General features: G+C 47.2%; 1 protein-coding gene across 1 annotated transcript in view; it reads left to right on the plus strand.

The window, feature by feature from the left end:
• The first annotated feature begins 3,889 nt into the window (after positions 1-3,889).
• vat1 (vesicle amine transport 1) overlaps positions 3,890-19,774 on the plus strand; it is a 21,570-nt gene continuing 5,685 nt past the window's right edge. Inside the window, exons 1-3 of the mRNA XM_083676669.1 lie at positions 3,890-4,511; positions 10,791-10,998; positions 19,388-19,558. Of these exons, the coding sequence (XP_083532795.1) occupies positions 4,077-4,511; positions 10,791-10,998; positions 19,388-19,558 (814 nt within the window). The 5' untranslated portion in view covers positions 3,890-4,076. The remainder of the gene's footprint in view (positions 4,512-10,790; positions 10,999-19,387; positions 19,559-19,774) is intronic.

Genomic DNA, 19,774 nt, shown 5'->3' on the forward strand with positions numbered 1-19,774 from the left:
CAAACCCATAATGTATTTCATTTATTTTTTTATAACCAATACTTTTTCTAAGTGCTGGGTTAGTGTTTGGTAAGCCAGTCTCATCTGTCCTTCAGTGAACCATTGTTAGCCAACAGTAGGTGGTGCCAATTGTATAAATTCAATTGTATAAAAAAGCGTCACCAAATTCCATGACTCTGCAGAAGACATGCAGTGCTTTATACAACAGGTATTTATAACAACTGAATAAAGATCATTGCTGACATTGTGATAGTAGATAGCTATATAATTGTGAGGTTTTATGGTATAGGATCCAGGTGCGGAGAGGAGACCAGACAAGGGAATACAGTTCAAAGGAAAATAGGCCACTTTACTTGGTATTTAACAAAGGAAGATGCAAAGAACACTAGAGAATACAAAAAGCAGGAACGTTAGTGACAGAGGGCTCGGGAGGGACTGCACGTTACTGTAAGCGCTGTGTGGCCCAAAACCACCTTTGCCCCTGTAACTGGTTTGTGGCTAGGGCTTGGCTCGGGGGACTTGGGGTGCTCGGGAAACCAGGGGACTGGCTCAGGGGGCTCGGGGAAGCAGGAGTGGCTCGTGGGCTCGGGAGACTGGCTCAGTGGGCTCGGGATGCTCGGGGTTGGTTCACTGAGGGATCTCTGCTGACAACTGACAGACTGGGCGCTGAGGCCGGGAGTGTGGTGTTGCTGGATGGTGTGGACAAGTGCCCGGAGTGCCTCCGTCATTTGGGAGATCTGCTCTCACTGCAGCTCCAGCAGTGCTGCTCAGTGGGACAAGACTCTCCAGAGCTGGTTGATCTCCACTGGACCCATGTTGTTTGACATCGAGGACCATGAGAGAAATACCTCTAACAAGAGTCAAGCTACTACACTGGAACTTAAAGAGGACGGTCATAATGAAAATAATAGGATGCACCTGTTGTGCCTGAGTTAGAGAGTTGGTCACTGCCGTCCTCTAGTGTCCAGATGGAACTGTGAGAACAATACATGCATTCATTATGCATAATACACTCGTGGCTCATCAAAAGTGAAGCTGAACGTTATCATGCATGTCAGGGGAGGCTGGTGGAGGTAGAAATCGGAGGACAGGCTCATTGCAATGCATGGAATGGAATGAGGATACAATTTCTTATTCTGTTCCATGCTTTACAATGAGCCCGTCCTCCAATTTCTACCTCCAGTAGCCTCCCCTGACCCTAACTGCACTGCTTTCTGTGGTCACTTTGGTGCAAATGAACATGGTTGTCAGAGAGAATGTACACCCAACATTTGGGCACTCAGCTGCATGTATACAATACCTATAATACCGCTACCATTGTCAACGGTGTGTGAGACACAGTCCCGCTTGCATGAGTCTTATAGGCTGAGGCATGAAGGGGTGTCTGCTGGGATATTGGGGCCAATCAGAATTGCTAAAAAGACAACAATAATTGATTGAAGGGATAATTTCCATGACATATATTGAAGGCTGCGTGCATGTAATATGTGTCTGGATAGGGATGAATGTGTATGTATTTGCATATGTTGTATGTGCAAGTAGCTCAGAAAGTGATCTCAGTTCCAGACAACCTCATCCCTGTACATTTGTAGTCAGACAGTCTCCCACGAGGCAGCCATTCATTCTCCCTACAGGCGCCCTCAATTTGCCTACCAGACATCTGAAATCAGAGCTCCCTACCATATCCAGGTCAATGATAGTACCTCACAACATTACACATTCAGTAACCTACCTAAACAATACAGGAACTGTCAAAGAAATTTACAGCTCGGTCAAGGGTACAGCAGTGACTACTACACTATGAAGATGTAACTTTGGGCCTCTATAGTGTTGTTGCTGAGATATTTCCACCCATTTAGCTGTGCCATACATACTATATTGGCAATAATGGATCAGTTACACTTTAATCTGCCTCATAGGTGTTTATGCTCAAGGTGTGTCCCAAGTCTGAGAGAGAGAGATAACCTTCTTGTTCATTTGTCAACAGGTAAACATTCCTACTTGTCATTATATGGTTACATGAATTATAAAATTGGCCTGCCAACCAATAATGAGGAGGAAAACCCTCTCCTAAGTACATACCCTCAGTGTACTAGTTGTCACTAAGAGGGCCTTAGAGTGGTTTATGGGGGTGGAAAACCAATTTCCGCTGCAACTATTTATCAATGTCAGTTTTGATGGTGAATGGGGCCTGCATCCTATGGAAGCCTATTGGGAAATTGATCTGTCCACCTGTGCTGGCTCTGAGCCCAGAACTGCAGAGCAGCACTTAACTTCCACAAGGTGGCTCACCACACCTCACTCATGCATGTCAGGGGAGGCTGGTGGAGGTTGAAATTGGAGGACAGGCTCATTGTAATGCATGGAATAGAATGAAGAATGGTATCTAACATGTGTTTTGATACCATTCCTCATTCCATTCCATGCATTACAATGAGCCCGTCCTCCGATTTCATCCTCCACCAGCCTCCCATGAGCTTACTGCACTGCTTTCTGTGGTCACTTTGGTGCAAATGGACATGGTTGACAGAGAGAATGTACACCCAAGATCTGGGCACTCTGCAAACCTCAGAGCTCCCCACAACGTAAATGCATGAAGTGATCATGTGCATTGCAGAACACATAAAACACCACACAAGTCCCCAGGTTGAGATATTTGAAATCCCCCGGTCATGTTAAATTGGCCTTAGGGTATCAGTAGCATCGTCTAATCTCACCATGATATGGATATCTCAACAGCTGATCAATAAATCAATCAGTTTGTATTACTGTTGTTTATTTCTGATTCAATTTCTTGCCATCCTTTATTGGTCTGTTACTGTGTTGGTGATGGAGAGAAACAGGGCCATCTGCTTCACACCTTGTAAGTTCTAAAAATAAGAATAATGTTACTTTATTAAGGTCATCAATGAAATGTGTGAGTTGGAAGAGCTCTATTTGCATGCTTTCCACCCACATTGCAGTGGGGAAGATATCACAGTATACCATCTCCTCCACCTTAGCTGAGTAAAGTACAAACCTTCATCAAATAGTGTCAGGATCTCAAAACAAGCAGTTATAGTTTTTATAAGCCGTCTGTACTGGGAAGTTGCAACAATGAGCCCTGAGCATGCTGTAGGTTCCGGCCAATCATACAGTAGAATGGGTGGCATAAACAGACATTTCCTCTGGACTGCTCCTGTTCCAGAACCATAACTTTCTCTGCTAGAGGCTAAGGCGTTAGAGGAAAATCTAGAGGAGAAATACAGATGAGAAGAGGGGTAGATGAAAGGGGATAGCTGGCAAGGAAAAGAAAGAAAAAAGTAAAAGGAGATATAGACATGAGGAGAGCAGAGTATGGAGTTGGAGAAGGTGGTGAAGACGAGAAAGGGTTTAAAATAGGATGTCTGTGCGCGCGTGCGCACAGTGTGTGTGTGTGTGTGTGTGTGTGTGTGTGTGTGTGTGTGTGTGTGTGTGTGTGTGTGTGTGTGTGTGTGTGTGTGTGTGTGAGTCATCAAATTACTCGAGAATGGAGTTCCAGAAATGTGATGATGCTGTCCTGGATTGGGAACATCAAACATGTTGTTTTATTAATCCCCCAGTCGCCACCTAGATTTCACCTGAATTAACCGCTTGTATTTGAGATCGAATGAGGTGATACGTGGGGAAATCATGCTTATTTCACTTATGGTAGGCTAATAGTCCTGTAGTTGCCTTCTCACGCCACTACTACCCCGAGAGAAAGTGTAGCCTATCCTCTTTTCGTTCCTCCTCCTCCTCCTCCTACTCTGCTTTCCGGGTTTTGTAGTTCGCCTCCGTCTCGTCCCACACACTCTTTGTCAGAGCGCGGAGTTGACAACCTCTGGCCACTGAAGCCGTTGCGAGGCAGCCTGCTCTCTCCTCAGCTGAAGCCCACACAGTCTCTGGTCTGTATCCCAATGCAAGGCTGGTGAAAAGAAGCTCTGACATTCAGGTTTTCACTTCCTTTGCTCTTTACTCTGCTAAGGTAAAACAAGAAAGCCTTCTAGGCAAAAGAGAAATAAAACACAAGAAGTGAAAATCTCAAGACTTGTTACTGTCTACTAATACTCTTCACAATGTCTGGCGAGGACGCACCTGCTCAGCAGCAAAACGCCGAGGAACAAAAGCAAGAGACCAAACCCAGTGAGGAGCCGAAAGCCGCGTCCAAGCCGGAGACACCACCTGCCAGTGCCGCCGAGGCGGCAGCTACACCGGCGGCAACCACACCGGCGGCAACCGAGAAGGTCCCCGAAGAAGATGTGTTCACCTACCGGTCCCTGGTCCTCTCCGGCTATGGGGGCTATGATAAAGTGAAGCTGCAGGTCAAGAAGGGGAAGCCGACACCCAAAGCCGGAGAAGTCTTGGTGCGGGTCAAGGCATGCGGGCTGAACTTTGCCGACCTGCTGGCCCGGCAGGGTCTATACGACCGGCTGCCGTCCCCGCCTGTTACGCCGGGGATGGAGTGCTCCGGGGTGATCGAGGCTGTGGGAGAAGAGGTGACAGAGAGAAAAGTAAGCGCATCCTCTCAGTTCTCTCGTCACCATATTACTTAGTTCATATGTCTTTGAAGCCATTCTCTTATGATTCACGTATAACTGTGATACCAGACGTTTGTTAATTTCGATGCGAATGTGTTGAGCTTGTTATAAAAAAAATCCCTTCTGTTAGCCTAATTCATTTATTGTGGCATTGAAGTTGGATACATTATCTGTTTGATTTAGGGCGTGTCAATTTATGCTATTGATATGACCAGACACATATGACTAGCCTATATTTCGTGATATCTACACATTATTATCATCAGCATCATCATCATCATCATCATCATCATCATAATTGTCATTATCACTATGTAGACTACACTCGGTTTAATATTAATTTCAGTATCATTTGCAGTATGAAGTATGCCTTCAAGGCCATTCATCCACAGTTTCACAGTGATCAGATAGTTGGAACAATGCAAACAAAAAGAATAGGCTACTGCAGGCTAATTTCCAGTGTCTGGAAAGTGTCTGTTCTTTTGGGAGTTATTGAGCCAGCTATTTACTGGTGCATAAATGGAGACCACAGTACTCGTCTTATAAGTGGAAAGTTACAAGGCTAGCGGTGCATTTGTTTTTTTTTATGTTTCCAGCTGAGGACCCAATTGTCTAATTGGCAGTGAGTTCAAAGAAGCCAGCGCCCCTCGTCTCCGGGCAATCAAAATGCGTTGCCTTGCGCGCCAGAGATTGACAGCTCCAAGTTGGGAGTCGCGGCAGGCAGCAACCTCCCGTGACGGGTGTGTTAGGCTTTGGTTACTCCCTCAACTATTTGGATATATTCAGATTTATTGCATATCTTACGTTTGGGCGATTCATGTAGGGTTTATTAAACCTGTAAAAAAAAAAAAATCTAATAAATAATGCATAGTATAGCGTGCTGACGTGAGAGCGACGGTGTGGCGACAGTCACCGTTGCCTTTGTTACCGAGAGCGACACGCGCACCGAACGGAAAGGGCGAGGCGCGAGACCACGAGAAGACGAAATGTAAATCATTACACGCGCTCTTTGTCAACAGGCATCGCTTTGTGTCGGGGAAAATCACACATCACTAACCACCGACTCAATGTGTTTTTTATTGCAATTCGTAATTCAGCTATTCTGAACAATAACCTATATACCTACAGTAACAACGCCCATTCGACATAGCCTATTTTCAATGACTGTAAAATCATCCTATGTTTGCTTATCTATGATACATGTGCACATCATGTCCGTTATGTCTTGTCATATTTCTAGAATCATTGGTAAGTTTAGCTTTGATACAGCCGTTGTTACCTCTACCTTGTTTGAATAGTGTGATGAGTCATATATGACTGTCAGTTGCGATGTTTAACGGCATGGCAACACCAAGCAAAATCACGCCGTTTTAATTCAATTACCAGCATATGATCAGCAAGTCAGACGATGCAGGTGTATTGCAATAGCAAACTAACCTTATACGTTATACCACACCCATCTCCTCTAATAGTACCCTGTTCGATTATATTCGATTGATATTCATATTTTAGAGTATTTAGGGCTCCTTATGAGATAGAACTGTAATGTACTGACGACAATGGCCCTATGAGGAAGAATACATTGTTCACTAAGCACAAAATTCCATCACCATTTTAAGCATAGCAATGAGTCAGTCCAAGATTTGTGTATGCCCTAATTGATTGCAACTGCTCACGCCCTTGTGTATTGTATATTGCAAAATGCATTTACTTGGAGACTGCATTTGTTCTAAGGCTGCTGTGTTGGACTGGGTCAGAGATAGCCAAAGTGTAAAAGGGAAGGTGTGAGTTCAGCATCAGTGTACCTCATGGGGAGTGGTCTAGTCAGATTCCTGACTTGGATACCCAATGGACCTTACGATGTGGAGAGAGATGAGCACATGAAGGAGCATGGAATTATTGGTTCGGTATTGGTCTTCGATGGCCCAATAGCCCTGAGACAACATAATAGGTTATGAACATGGTCCTATTAGATATTTGCCTGGCCACTGCACTTAGTCAGTCATAGATTGGATTTAAAGGTCACACACACACACACACACACACACACACACAGTCCTCTTCAGTCCTCACACTCTCCCCGCCTTCCCCCAGCTCCAAATATTAGACCAAATCTTCCTAATGGATAGAGATCTCTTTTTCTTTTTTTGTTTTGGCACGCGGTTAGCTCAAAGGGAATGTGTTGACCCTGGTTGCAGTGACAGTTTTTGGGAGGCTTCTGTCCTTACTGCTGGTCTCTCTCTCTCTCTCTCTCTCTCTCTCTGTCTCTCTCTCTCTCACACACACACACACACACACACACACTCACACACACACACACACACACACACACTGTCTCTTGCAGAGGCTGCAGTGTCAGAAGTCACAGTGCTAGAAGTGGGTTACAGTAATACAGTGACATCACCTGAATGACCTCATGAGTAGTGCATGGAAAAGGGAAATATCTAGTAGTGAGTGAGAGTAAGGGGGAAATATACAAAATTATACTATTATGAATAATCCATGACACTAAACATCAGCACTTTTTTCATCAACCTTTTTCCGTTCTGTGAGTTAGCTCTAGCTGAGCTCTAGTCGGATCTGACCCATATGTTCTCAATTATCTCCCTCTGGCCCACATTGTCAGTCTGGTATTTCCTCCGTCCCTCCTCCCTCCCTCTATCCCTCTCGTCCTTTTTGCTACAGACGGAGAGCATGCTTTTTGCACAGTCTGAGTTGACAGTCAGCCACAAACGAAGAGAGGAGAAAGTCAGACGCTGAGAAAATTGGAGACTAACAGCCTTTCTATTTTGTGTCTGTGTGTGTCGGGTTCAGTTCCCTGTGGGTCTCTTGATGGGTTTTTGATGCTCTCGTCAACCATAATAATTATTTAAATCTGAACTCATACTTGCAACCCAGTAGCTCTAGCAGTAGGAACAGTATACTGTAGTTACAACTGTGGTTATTTCAGGAGCCAGTATTTGTATTGTGTTGTGTTGTAGCAGCTACTAGTTAAGGCAGCTGAGGACATGCTGCTTCAGTGGTCATAGTTGAAGCAGCAGCAGTACAGTGAGCAGTCTGTGTGTGTGTGGGGGGGAGGGGGGGGGGAGGGAGGAGGGTGTATGTGTGTCGGTGTGTGTGTGTGTGTGTGTGTGTACATTTGTGTGTCTGTGTCTGTGTGTGTGATATAGGCTTATGACAGATTACATCTGTGAACAGGGCGGGGCAGTGTGGCTCTGACACTCAGACTGACCTTCACACGACAAACACATCAACAGGCTAACAGTATTAAAGACTAGTCATTCTGACACAGTAGAATTGTGAATTGTTTCCTAATCAAATTGATGGCACTGGGAGCTACAGTACAATAGGTCCATAGTCACCGTTTGAGTGAGAACTTCTTGATTCTTGCTGAGACCGTCAAACCACAGGACTACTGACTCCTTGCCCACATATCCCAATATTGAATCACCAGCTGATTAAGTCGAGCTAACTGGAAGTTTCTTTGTGCAGCAGCTCTCCCCCATATAGTGACTTCATTTGATGTGGTAGAGTCAAGGGGCAGAAGGCAACACAAGAGAAGTAGGAGTGGGGGTCACATAGTGCCGGATGCTGTGACAGACCTGTCACGAGGCTTGCTTGTCTGGCCTTGAATATGTGTTTGTGTGTTTCAATGTGTGTGTGTGTGTGTGTGTGTGTGTGTGTGTGTGTGTGTGTGTGTGTGTGTGTGTGTGTGTGTGCGTGCGCATGTGCTTTGTGATGGCCACTCACATGCTTAACGTGGGCACCGAAGACTAACTGCTGATGTAGTTGAATGCGATCTGTGAGTCATCAGTGTGTTTCATGTGAAGCTCCAACACCCCCGCCTATTGATCTCAACAACACTGTACTTCTAATTAAAAGAGCGAAGGCAATGAACTCACAACAGAGACAGACACAGAGAGAGAGAGAGAGAGAGAGGGAGGGAGAGAGAGAGAGAGAGAGAGAGAGGGAGAGAGAGAGAGAGAGAGAGAGAGAGAGTTGGAGAGAAATAGAGGGTGGGAGAGAGAGAGAGAGAAATCGAAGGACTATCATAGAAAAAAAAAGAGGAACGTTAACTAAGGGTGAGAGTGAAGAAGGAAATAAAAAGGAGGAAATAAAAAGGAGGAAATAAAAATGAGACAGCTTTGAGATGAGGGGGGTAAAAATGGAGAGAGTGAAAGATTGAGAGAGAGAGAGAGAGAGAGAGAGAGAGAGTGAGGGAGAGTGAGAGTGAAAAGGAGAGATGTCTCTAATTGGAGTGGATAGACAGCGAGGCGCACGGCTCCCTCCAGACCATTAGAGAGGCCCGGGCGGAGTGGGTTTGTTCCCAGGAGGAGAGAGCTTGTCTTGTGCTCAGCCATGGGGAAGAATCTGGCAACGCCACTGATGAGTGGAGAGCGGCCAGGGGAGAAGATGGGCCCCATTGTCCTGTCTCACTGATGAGAAAGAGGGGAAACGGCCGACTCCTCACAGAGGGAGGGAGGGATGGATGGAGGGAGGGAGAGTGAGACAGAGAGATGGAGAAATAAAGGGGGGGGGGTGAGATATTGAAAGAGTGAGTCGGAGGGAGAGAGAGAGAGTTGGAGGGCAGTCAGAGAAGGGGGAGAGGAGATACTGTACAGTGAGTGTGAGAGAGAGATGGAGACAGAGAGGATGAAACTGAAAGTGTGAGAGGGAGGGAGGGGGGGAGACAGGAAGAGAGACAGTGACTTAGATTGAGGGAAAGGGCAAGAGGAGGGTGGGAGTTGGATGTAGAGGAGATGGAGGGAGATAGTTAGATGTAGAAGAGGAGGGGGGGTTAGATGTAGAGGAGGAGGGGGGGTTAGATGTAGAGGAGGGGGGGTTAGATGTAGAGGAGATGGAGGGAGATAGTTAAATGTAGAAGAGGAGGGGGGGTTAGATGTAGAGGAGGAGGGGGGGTTAGATGTAGAGGAGGAGGGGGGGTTAGATGTAGAGGAGGAGGGGGGGTTAGATGTAGAGGAGATGGAGGGAGATAGTTAAATGTAGAAGAGGAGGGGGGGTTAGATGTAGAGGAGGAGGGGGGGTTAGATGTAGAGGAGGGGGGGTTAGATGTAGAGGAGGAGGGGGGGTTAGATGTAGAGGAGGAGGGGGGGTTAGATGTAGAGGAGGAGGGGGGGTTAGATGTAGAGGAGGAGGGGGGGTTAGATGTAGAGGAGGGGGGGTTAGATGTAGAGGAGGGGGGGGTTAGATGTAGAGGAGGGGGGGGTTAGATGTAGAGGAGGGGGGGGGTTAGATGTAGAGGAGGAGGGGGGGTTAGATGTAGAGGAGGGGGGGTTAGATGTAGAGGAGGGGGGGTTAGATGTAGAGGAGGAGGGGGCGTTAGATGTAGAGGAGGGGGGGGTTAGATGTAGAGGAGGAGGGGGGGTTAGATGTAGAGGAGGGGGGGTTAGATGTAGAGGAGGGGGGGTTAGATGTAGAGGAGGGGGGGTTAGATGTAGAGGAGGGGGGGGTTAGATGTAGAGGAGGAGGGGGGGAGTTGGATGTAGAAGAGGAGGAGGGAGAGTTAGATGAAGAAGAGGGGGAGGGAGAGTTAGATGCAGAGGAGGGGGAGGGAGAGTTAGATGCAGAGGAGGGGGAGGGAGAGTTAGATGTAGAAGAGGGGGAGGGAGAGTTAAATGTAGAAGAGGGGTGGAGGGGGAGGAAGAAAACAGGAAAAGGATTAGAATGCAGTGGTCAGTTGTGTTTCCTGTGTCCCTCGTAGGGCACGAGGTCGAGGTCCCCTGATTGGACAGTCTTGCTGCAGCGGGGGAAGTTTACAGTGTGGCTCTTCCTCCTGGAAAGACACACGAGAGCGTATCGGAGGATCCTGTGCTGATAAGTGCACCTCAGGACATGGCGGCTCGGCGCCCAAAAAAGGACGAGCCAGGCGTGGGGGAGGATGTTGGTGGGAGTTGCAGCAGTCACAGTGGTGGTGGCAGTCATACCACAGCCTGTTGTTTGTCACCTCTTTGACCGTGTGCGGTTGTGGTCAAAGAGCAACGACACAATGTGCAGTAGTCGTGATAAAACAAGAATTCTTCACTGTCACTTATCATTGTAAAAATCCCCCTGTGGTCAGACAAAAGCAATAGAAGGAACACAACCCAGTTAAAAAGGGGAACTTTGTTGCTTTCAATAGGCGTGTAAATCTTTAACCTGTTTTGTAATAACCAGTATGCAGAAGTTACAACATGACTCATCGACCCCCCCCCCCCCCCCCCCCCCCTCCTCTGTTGTGACGTCTTCCTCCAGGTCGGTGACAAGGTCCTGGTGCTGAGCAGGTGTGGGATGTGGCAGGAAGTGGCGGCAGTGCCCGCTACCCACACCTTCCTCATCCCGGAGGGGATGAGCTTCGAGGAGGCCGCCGCCCTCCCCGTCAACTACGTCACCGCCTACATGATGCTGTTTGACTTTGGCAACCTGCGACCCCACCAGAGCATCCTGATCCATGCGGCTGCAGGTAAGGGGACGAAGACACACACCAGCGGAGGCTGGTGGGAGGTAGACATTGGAGGCTCATTGTAATACAATGGGATGGAATGAGGAACGATGAGTGTGTTTGATACCGTTCCTCATTCATTTGCGTTGCATTCCAATGAGCACCATCCTCCGATTTCTGCCTCCACCAGCCTTCCCTGAGACCCCGCCCCTCCCCCCCCCCCTTTACTGAGGACACGCTTAGACTTTCAGGGTTTCTGTAATGTTCCAAAGAGCAGGGAAATCATTGTGAAACGTTTGGAATAATACATAGTGCTAAAGCTAGCTAGTCCAGGCTCCAGAGTAAACTTGTTGTGTGTGAATTATGGTCATGAGGAAATGCCTTGTCCTGTTTGCCGAGATGTATTGTTCTATAGCTACTGTTTATGCCCGTATTGTTTCAAACATGAATTACGACTGTTGCTGAATATCCCATTATGTGTTGAAAGCTGTATTGTTACCATGTGGATTGTGACATCGTAGATACTAAGATCCTAGCCTACAGGATCCTCCCACACTGTAGTACAGGGGAGGCTGGTGGAGGTACAAATTGGAGGACAGGCTCATTGTAATGCATGGAATAGAATGAGGAAAACATTCTATGCATTACAATGAGCCCGTCCTCCGGTTTCTACCTCCACCAGCCTCCCCTGCTGTAGTAGCAGTAGAGCAGATCACTTTTGAGAGGATGGATTTGGAGACCACCACCTGGCACCTGCAGTTGAGGGTCAGAGTGCACTGTGTGTGGGTGTGGGGGAGTGGGGGAGTGGGGGGAGGTGAGTGGGCGAAAGCACCTGGGTTAGGGAGTGTGTGTTTTGTAAGCGTGAGAGAGGGAATGCTTCTGCTGTGTGTATAAGATCAGGCCAGATGGGGAGAATAGGGTGTTATCCAAAAGAGAGAATGTATGTGCTCTTGGTATCGTATGTGTGTGTGTGTGTGTGTGTGTGTGTGTGTGTGTGTGTGTGTGTGTGTGTGTGTGTGTGTGTCTTAGCACATGTACAATTGCAGTGGGAGTCAGAGTGGTATTTGCTATTTGAGAAAGTGTGTGGGTGAGACATGGGAAACAAGCACAGATGAACCATACATCTGTCTATGTCAGACAGAGGAAATGCATCACTCAGGACCAGGTGTGTGTGCCAGTTGACATGAAACACAATCACAGTGAGATTCAATGTGTTATAAATTCATTAATCATGACCAACTGTAGTATTCACAAGTGGGTTTCTGTGCTATCACAGTCTAATGGGAACATAATCACTTTGACTGTATTCGCTGATGAAAGCCCACAGTGGAATCCACAGGTGTTTGTTTTCATCAATATCATTTTGCTGATATCATCCATCAACATGGGCCTGGTGGACTTCATGTGGAACTTAGTTTGCCTGGGTTTTTGTACCCAGTGAGAGTGCATGGGTTCCATTGCTGAGGATCAGTGAGTGCAACGGTCTAAGTGGTCCCCCTGGTTGAGTCGAGGCAGGGCCTCTGGTTTCTCATGGCTCGCGGCCAGGCTGGGCTCTCCAGCTGTCCGGACATGAGGATTATAACAGAGGATTATTGAATCTATGACAGAAACATTTGCTCAAGAGCTCCTTTGCCTGAAGCATCATTATTGGCTCTTTCTTTATTTTGAAAATCATCATGATAAACACTCTCACCCACACAGGGTCATGAAAAATCTCTAGATTAGTCATCAATTCTTGAATGCTTGTAGAAGCAGTTGTTCGTTACTTGCTGTTGCAGTAATACATAGTAGCTGTATAGTTGCAGTAGCTGCACCTCAGGGGAGGTCGGTGGAGGTAGCAATTGGACAACAGGCTCATTGTAATGCATGGAAAGGAATTTGGAATGGTATTAATGGAACGAGGAATGATATCAAACACGTGTGATTTCTACCTCCACCAGCCTCCTTTGCTGGGGCTGCAGAACTAGGTCCACTAGCAGTCAAAGTGATAGTAGCACTAACAGGACATGATATAAACACAGACCCTTGTTTTGTCCCTAACACCTCTCACAGAGAGTCATGTGACCGTCTTCTCACATGGGGGAGGGGGTGTTGGGTAATATGGCTGCAGCCTGGGAGTCAGTCAGAACATGTCTTTGGCTTTAGCTTCTGATTAGTGTCAGAGACCAGCGATATCTGCTGTGACAGACCCCAGGAGAGTGTGTGTGTGTGTGTGTGTGTGTGTGTGTGTGTGTGTGTGTGTGTGTGTGTGTGTGTGTGTGTGTGTGTGTGTGTGTGTGTGTGTGTGTGTGTGTGTGTGTGTGTGTGGCCCATGTGCTTTGTGATGGCCGCTGACATGTTTAACGTGGGCACTGAAGAATATCCGGAGGTGAAGTTGAATGTGAGCTGTCATCAGTGTGTTTCCTGTGAAGCTCGAACGCTGTGTGAGTGTTTTAAATGCATGCACAGTAAATGTTATTATGTCCTTAAATAATTGGGTGTCTCTTTGTTTGTGTGGTTTTGAGTCATGTGGGATTTTGTTGTGGATTTCGCAACTATTGCTGCTACTGCAATATGTGTCTGGCTCACTTGCAAACAATTAAACACAACACAACCCTCTCTTGGCTCATACATCTAGCCTAACCTACCGCGTAGTTCCTCCTTTACACTGTCTGGACAGCGCCGCCCTGTATCTAGAATCAAGATGCACGCTGTTCATATTGCACACAGACAAGAGACAGTCAGCTTTTAATAAGATTCACCGGATCCATTTGTACTGCTCAATAATAGCATTATGATGCAGGTGGTATAAGTACAGGGGGGAGACATTTTTCACTCACAGTCTCAGGGAAAGGCCTGACAGATATAATTTAATCCTGAGTCCTTTTTATTGGCCTCCCATGGATCAATGCCTGGCTTCTTATCAAAGTGACCATAGGGACTCTGTTTAATAAGCAATTCTCTCCTTCCGCTGTCATCAATCTCGTCATCAATGGAACATCATGGTTATTGTTTCCCCTCCATTGACCTGTGGAGCCGTGCTGCTGAATAAGGGAGAGTATATTAGGGTGTCTGTGGACCAGGGGGAGGCTGGCGGTTGTAGAAATCGGAGGATGTGCTCACTGTCATGCATGGAATGGAATGAGGAATGCATCCATGCGTTACAATAAGCCCACGGGTTTGATACCATTCCTTATTCTGTTCCGTGCATTACAACAAGCCCGTCTTCCGATTTCTACCTCCACCAGCCTCCACTGCAGTGGACTCCGTATCAGGTGTGTCACCACAGCCAATGCTGTGACTCTCAGGGACTCCCTGTCCAGCCCCATTCTGTCCTTATCCAGTCAGGTGAAGTCAACTGAAGAGACCTCAGCCAAGTTAAAGTCCAAAGAGACCCAGAGAGGGACAGCTGTAGTAGAGAGTTCTGGTGTTGCATGTCCACCGGTCAGTCACGTCTGCCTGTACGAGCCCCGGTGCTGACCCGTCCTCAGCTGCCTCTCTCGTGGGCCTGTGGGCCGGCCACTCCCGTCCCCTCTCCCCAAACAATGGCGTATTGTTCTCCTCCCAATCCCGCCCCCTCTCTCCGCTGGGCCAGCACATCTGCATCCTCCGTCCTGAGCCCCCCACACCCGGAGGACCCCCCCCCCCCCATGGGAGGCGACGAGCCCTCATGACCTTCGTGTATCCGCGATTGACACCTCGTCATCAGGGAGCGTGCACACGTTTCCCTCTTTGTTTTCCCCAATGGGACGGGGCGGGGGGAAGTGCAGTGACATTTGGATGTGTCTTGGGGGGCTTCCACTGTGCCCAGCCAAGAGCCTTTCCTCTGACCTCTCCCTGAACTGGCCTCAGTGTTTATGGATCAGGCTTGGCCAGCAGTCCAGCCACCACGCCCACACTCACACTCACTCACTTACTGCACACACACACACACACACACACACACACACACACACACACACACACACACACACAGTCACTCACTCACATATGCATGCATACACGCACATAAGCACACACACACACACGCACGCACGCAGGAACACACGCACGGACGCACACACACACACACACACACACACACACACACACACACACACACACACACACACACACACACACACATACAAACACACACATTCATGGGCTACAATATGTCCTGTGTGTTCTGGCAAACACTGCCCACTACATCAAGACCAGAGAGAAGAGAGAGCATGTGAGAGGGGAGGGAGGAGAAAAACAGAGGGAACAAGAGGAAAGTATGATGGAAGAGGAGAGACAGGGTGAGGAGGAGGAGGGGAGAAAGAGCAAAGCCCAAATAGAGCTAGAGAGAGAGAGAGAGAGAGAGAGAGAGAGAGAGAATGACAGGGAAGTAAAAGGGGGAGATATGTTCATTTTACTCATTTCTCCCCATTATTATTCTCATTTATTCCTCAATTTGAGGTCTAGTCGTTGGCTATTTTAAACAGCAGATCAAAGTCCAATTACGACTACTATATTTCAGGAAGAGGAGCCATTAAACTGTATTTGTTTTATAATAGTCTATGATTTTCCTGCTGGAGGTCTTATCCTAGTTTTGTGAATGCTAATGCACCCTGAGCGATAGACAGGAGTCCCGGCTGTGAGGTTGAACCGTCTCTGTGTTCCCCGGGCCCTGGCATACCCAGAGGCAGATCAGCTGCACTGATAGGAGAAGAGAAACCAGGGCAACCTCCAAGCGACCCACCAATCAAATCACTCCCTCACTGCACACAGCACGGCTGCAGCCGTTGTTGGGTGACCCCATTCAACGGCCCTCCCCACGCACACAATCACAGGTGTGTGTTTGTGTACGAGTGTGTGCACTTCACTTTGTATTTATTTTTCCTGGGCAAGTTTTTATGGTAGGAAGAATGTGTTTGTTTGTGCATGCTTATCAGCAGATTTTTTTTACGAGATCATGTTTGTTTCTCTGTGCATATTGTATAGTTACTGTGTGTGTGTGTGTGTGTGTGTGTGTGTGTGTGTGTGTGTGTGTGTGTGTGTGTCTTTCTGTGTGTGTTACTGTCTGTTTGTGTGTGTCGGAGAGCATTGTGAGAATTTTCACTCAGGAAATCGCAGTGACTGCCTTCTCACACGGGCACAGGATGTTTTTTTAATTCACTCACTCCAGTAACTAAAAATGAGCTTCCTCTACGAGGCACGGAGAGCAACCAGCGATAGGAGAGCGCATATTAAAACACTCATCAGCCTCACAGCACAGAGCAGAGAAAAACACCAGGTTACGTAACACAGAGTAATCCCTCAATCTAGCAGACATTCACAAACAGCCAACTTCAATGCCTATTCAAGATCACTCATGCCTCATAAGGTTTCTAGTTTCTACACACCAATGCAGATAGGTACTACTACTAACAAGGTTTCGACCACAATCATGTCCAACTCTTGTCAGAGAGCCTTGCTAGATTTGGTCGGAAGGGATTCTTGGATCCGTGGTCAATTTTTTTGGCAAAATGTCCAAAACATTTTGAAAGTCCCCACCCTCTCCTCATGTTGAACCTTGGGTGTGGACTCAGATAGTGCTGGACTGAATGTCAAAACTGAATTCCACAGTGTTTTGTTGAAAATTCCTCTCCACTGTGGAGAGATCATGTTATTGAGGTTGAGTGTAATTTGGTGACAAAATCTGTGTGTGTGTGTGTGTGTGTGTGTCTGTGTCTGTGTGTGACTAGGCAGAAAGGAATAGAGGCCACTGTTCCTCCACACACACCCTGGCTGAGAGAGAGAGAAAAATGTTTTTTTGCATCTGTTAATTTCCCAGTGTAAACAATTCAATCGAATCCCGAGCAGAACAAATGTAATTAGCCATGGGAATTTGCTTAAATTGCCATATTTGTCCAGGCAACGGGTTAGTGTTCAGGAATCATCTTAAATCACACTGCCAAGAGAAGGAGGGAAGAGAGAAACCTCCTCGTCTATATTCACTGTCAGTTAGGAGAGAGAGAGAGAGAGAGAGAGTGAGAGAGAGAGAGAGAGAGAGAGAGAGAGAGAGAGAGAGAGGGGGGGGGGGGGGGGGAGAGAGACGGAGAGGGGACACCAGAAATACTACTAAAGGAGCAATGGGAACCAAAGCAATGGGTTAATGATGGGTTAATGGTTTAATCTGTTCACATATTTGTTAAGATTAGCAGATCATGAACAGACTTTCCAGACTGCAGTGTGTGTGTGTGTGTGTGTGTGTGTGTGTGTGTGTGTGTGTGTGTGTGTGTGTGTGTGTGTGTGTGTGTGTGAAGTGGGGGCAGGGGGCTCTTGGCAGTGCTACCCTGGGTCTTGTGATGGGGGATCAGTCACAAGGCCTGCAGACTGGTCCTGGTTCTCAGGGGGATCCAGACACAGGTGCCCCCCTCCACCCTCCTCCCTACTCCGTCCCCCCTCCATCTCACAATGCAGATGGAGCAGAGGGACAAAGTGGATAAACACCTTTTTTATTGGTGAAATAAACCTAGCATAACAAACCTTTACACTCCACACCAAGTCATACATCTCACTATAAGCACCGCTTATTGACCATGTTTCCAGGTTACTGGTTCGTAGTAACGTACACAGTATGTGTGTGCTGATGTCTGAGTTGCTAGTATCAAACATTGCTTCCTTGCCTCAGCTCACCCCGCAACACTGGTACAAACACCTGCGCCCGCATACACTCCCAAAGACTAGCTCTTGGTATGTTGTTTGATGGCTATTGGGAGGATTATGAGAACCAATCTGTCAAATGTTAGAGTATGATTGCCACCTAATGCCTCCCAAAGGCCAGAGGGAAGAACAGCCAATGGAACAAAATGGCTCCCTTTGCTCACTCATCGCCGCCAATTTGGCCTGGGTTTCCTTGGCAACGCAAACTTGCTTTTCCTCCGAGGACAGGGAGAGATAGTGCTGTTAGAGAGGCAGACTGGATGACAGTGCGATCCAACAGCAACAGCGGTGCTCTTGTTATTTCATCAAGTCTTTCTGTCTTTTTTGTCAGGCTTGGTTACAGTGAGGGAGAAACGTCTATTCAGTTTCTGACGGCTCAAGGTCTCCTCAGACGAGAGCTGTGAGAGAATTGTTCTTATTCTCTTCTCTCCGCTCGCAAGTGTCAAAAGGAGAGAACTCTGCCTGTACAACCTAGTAACGGACAGTGCATTTCGATTGGAAAATAACTTCTCCTAGGTTACTTTTGTGTGATTGTGCTCAGGCATGTGTGAGAGTGTGTGCGCGACCAAACCGGTTAATAAAAAAAAAAACATGTTGATAACTACAGTCTAGCAGCTTGACTAGACGGTTGAGAATGGGTCGCCATTTTAATTGAAATGCACATGTTGTGAACGCTCTGTTTGCATTGCTTTATTCTCTCTCGCATCAGATAAGATGTGCCCTTTACTTGGTCAGGCCTGAATGACCTTTATGGACGACTTTCAGTTCAAGTCGTCAAGTCAGCCTCCGTCCAAAAGCCTACTGCTTATCAGTTACCAGGCGAAACCTGACTTGGCTGCTTTGGCAAACGTTTGCTTGGATATGCCTCGACAACACATACACCAGGGCCAGGCTGATGGAGGCAGAAATCGGAGGACGGGCTCATTGTAATGCATGGAATGGAATAAGGAATGGTATGAAACACACATACATGCACCATACTGATACACACCTACAGAAGCCCATATTCTCACATAACTGCCTCTTTGTCTTCAAAGGTCATCATGACCAATACATTGTTGATTGTCTTGATAACACATTTTATTACGACTGGCAACGTTACAATTATGTTTATATTCTCTACCGAGAAAATGCCTCCCATTTCTCCTGCCCCGACAAAACACATACCTTAGCTGAATTGGAGGAATCTGGATGGAGGATTTCTAGAGGAATCTAAAGCAGGTCGCCTTGCATGAGTTAAGAAGTTAACCAGTCATTTGAGGCACAATGAGCACTTTCTCCAGTGCCAGATGTCTGTGTGTGCATCTGTGTGTGGGCGTCCCATTCTTCCCAGGGCAGTGGAGGTAATGTGATTGTATTTGTAATGTTCCCCTTACTTACCCCTGAGCCCCACTGTTATTGAGTGGCCTGTCTGTGACAGTAAACAAAACAAACAAATCACATTTGCCTGATGTGGTATAGATGTCTGGAATGGGATTTTTTGGGTTGCCTAAAGGGTATCTATATCAGCTGAGGGTAATTTATTTGACACTGTCTCTTACAATTACACTCCCGAGTTAACAATTGTGAAGTGTAAACAAATCTCATCCGTCTTACACTTCTATCTAGTTATTACGTTTAGGGAAACCAATGTGCGGAAAATTAAGGAAATGCACCCAGGGTTGGCTCTGAATTACACCTGAACTTATGCTCATCTCCTCTCTCTCTCTCTCTCTCTCTCTCTCTCTCTCTCCCCCCCCCCATCTCTCCTTCTCTGCAGGTGGTGTGGGGATTGCGGCCACCCAACTGTGTCAGACGGTGAAGGACGTGACTGTGTTCGGCACGGCGTCGGCCAGTAAGCATGAGACCATCAGCCAGGGCGGAGTCACACACCCCATTGACTACCGCACACGAGACTACGTGGAGGAGGTCCGCAAGATCAGCCCCAAAGGTGAGGGTTCAGACCCACTGTCCTGAGATCAGTCATAAATAGATGGGGTCTGACACCACTGTCCCTGAGAGCAGGACTGAGCTATTCACCCATTGGCCAAGAAGAATGCAGTCTTGAGTGCTATATTTTCGGAGCTGTATTTGACATGCATTTGTACTAGATAACAAAGTTGATCAATATTTGAATTCACTCAATTCTATTTTGCTGGGTGCAGCT

The sequence above is a fragment of the Argentina silus genome (assembly GCF_951799395.1).
Source record: "Argentina silus genome assembly, chromosome: 9".
Classification (NCBI taxonomy): domain Eukaryota; kingdom Metazoa; phylum Chordata; class Actinopteri; order Argentiniformes; family Argentinidae; genus Argentina; species Argentina silus.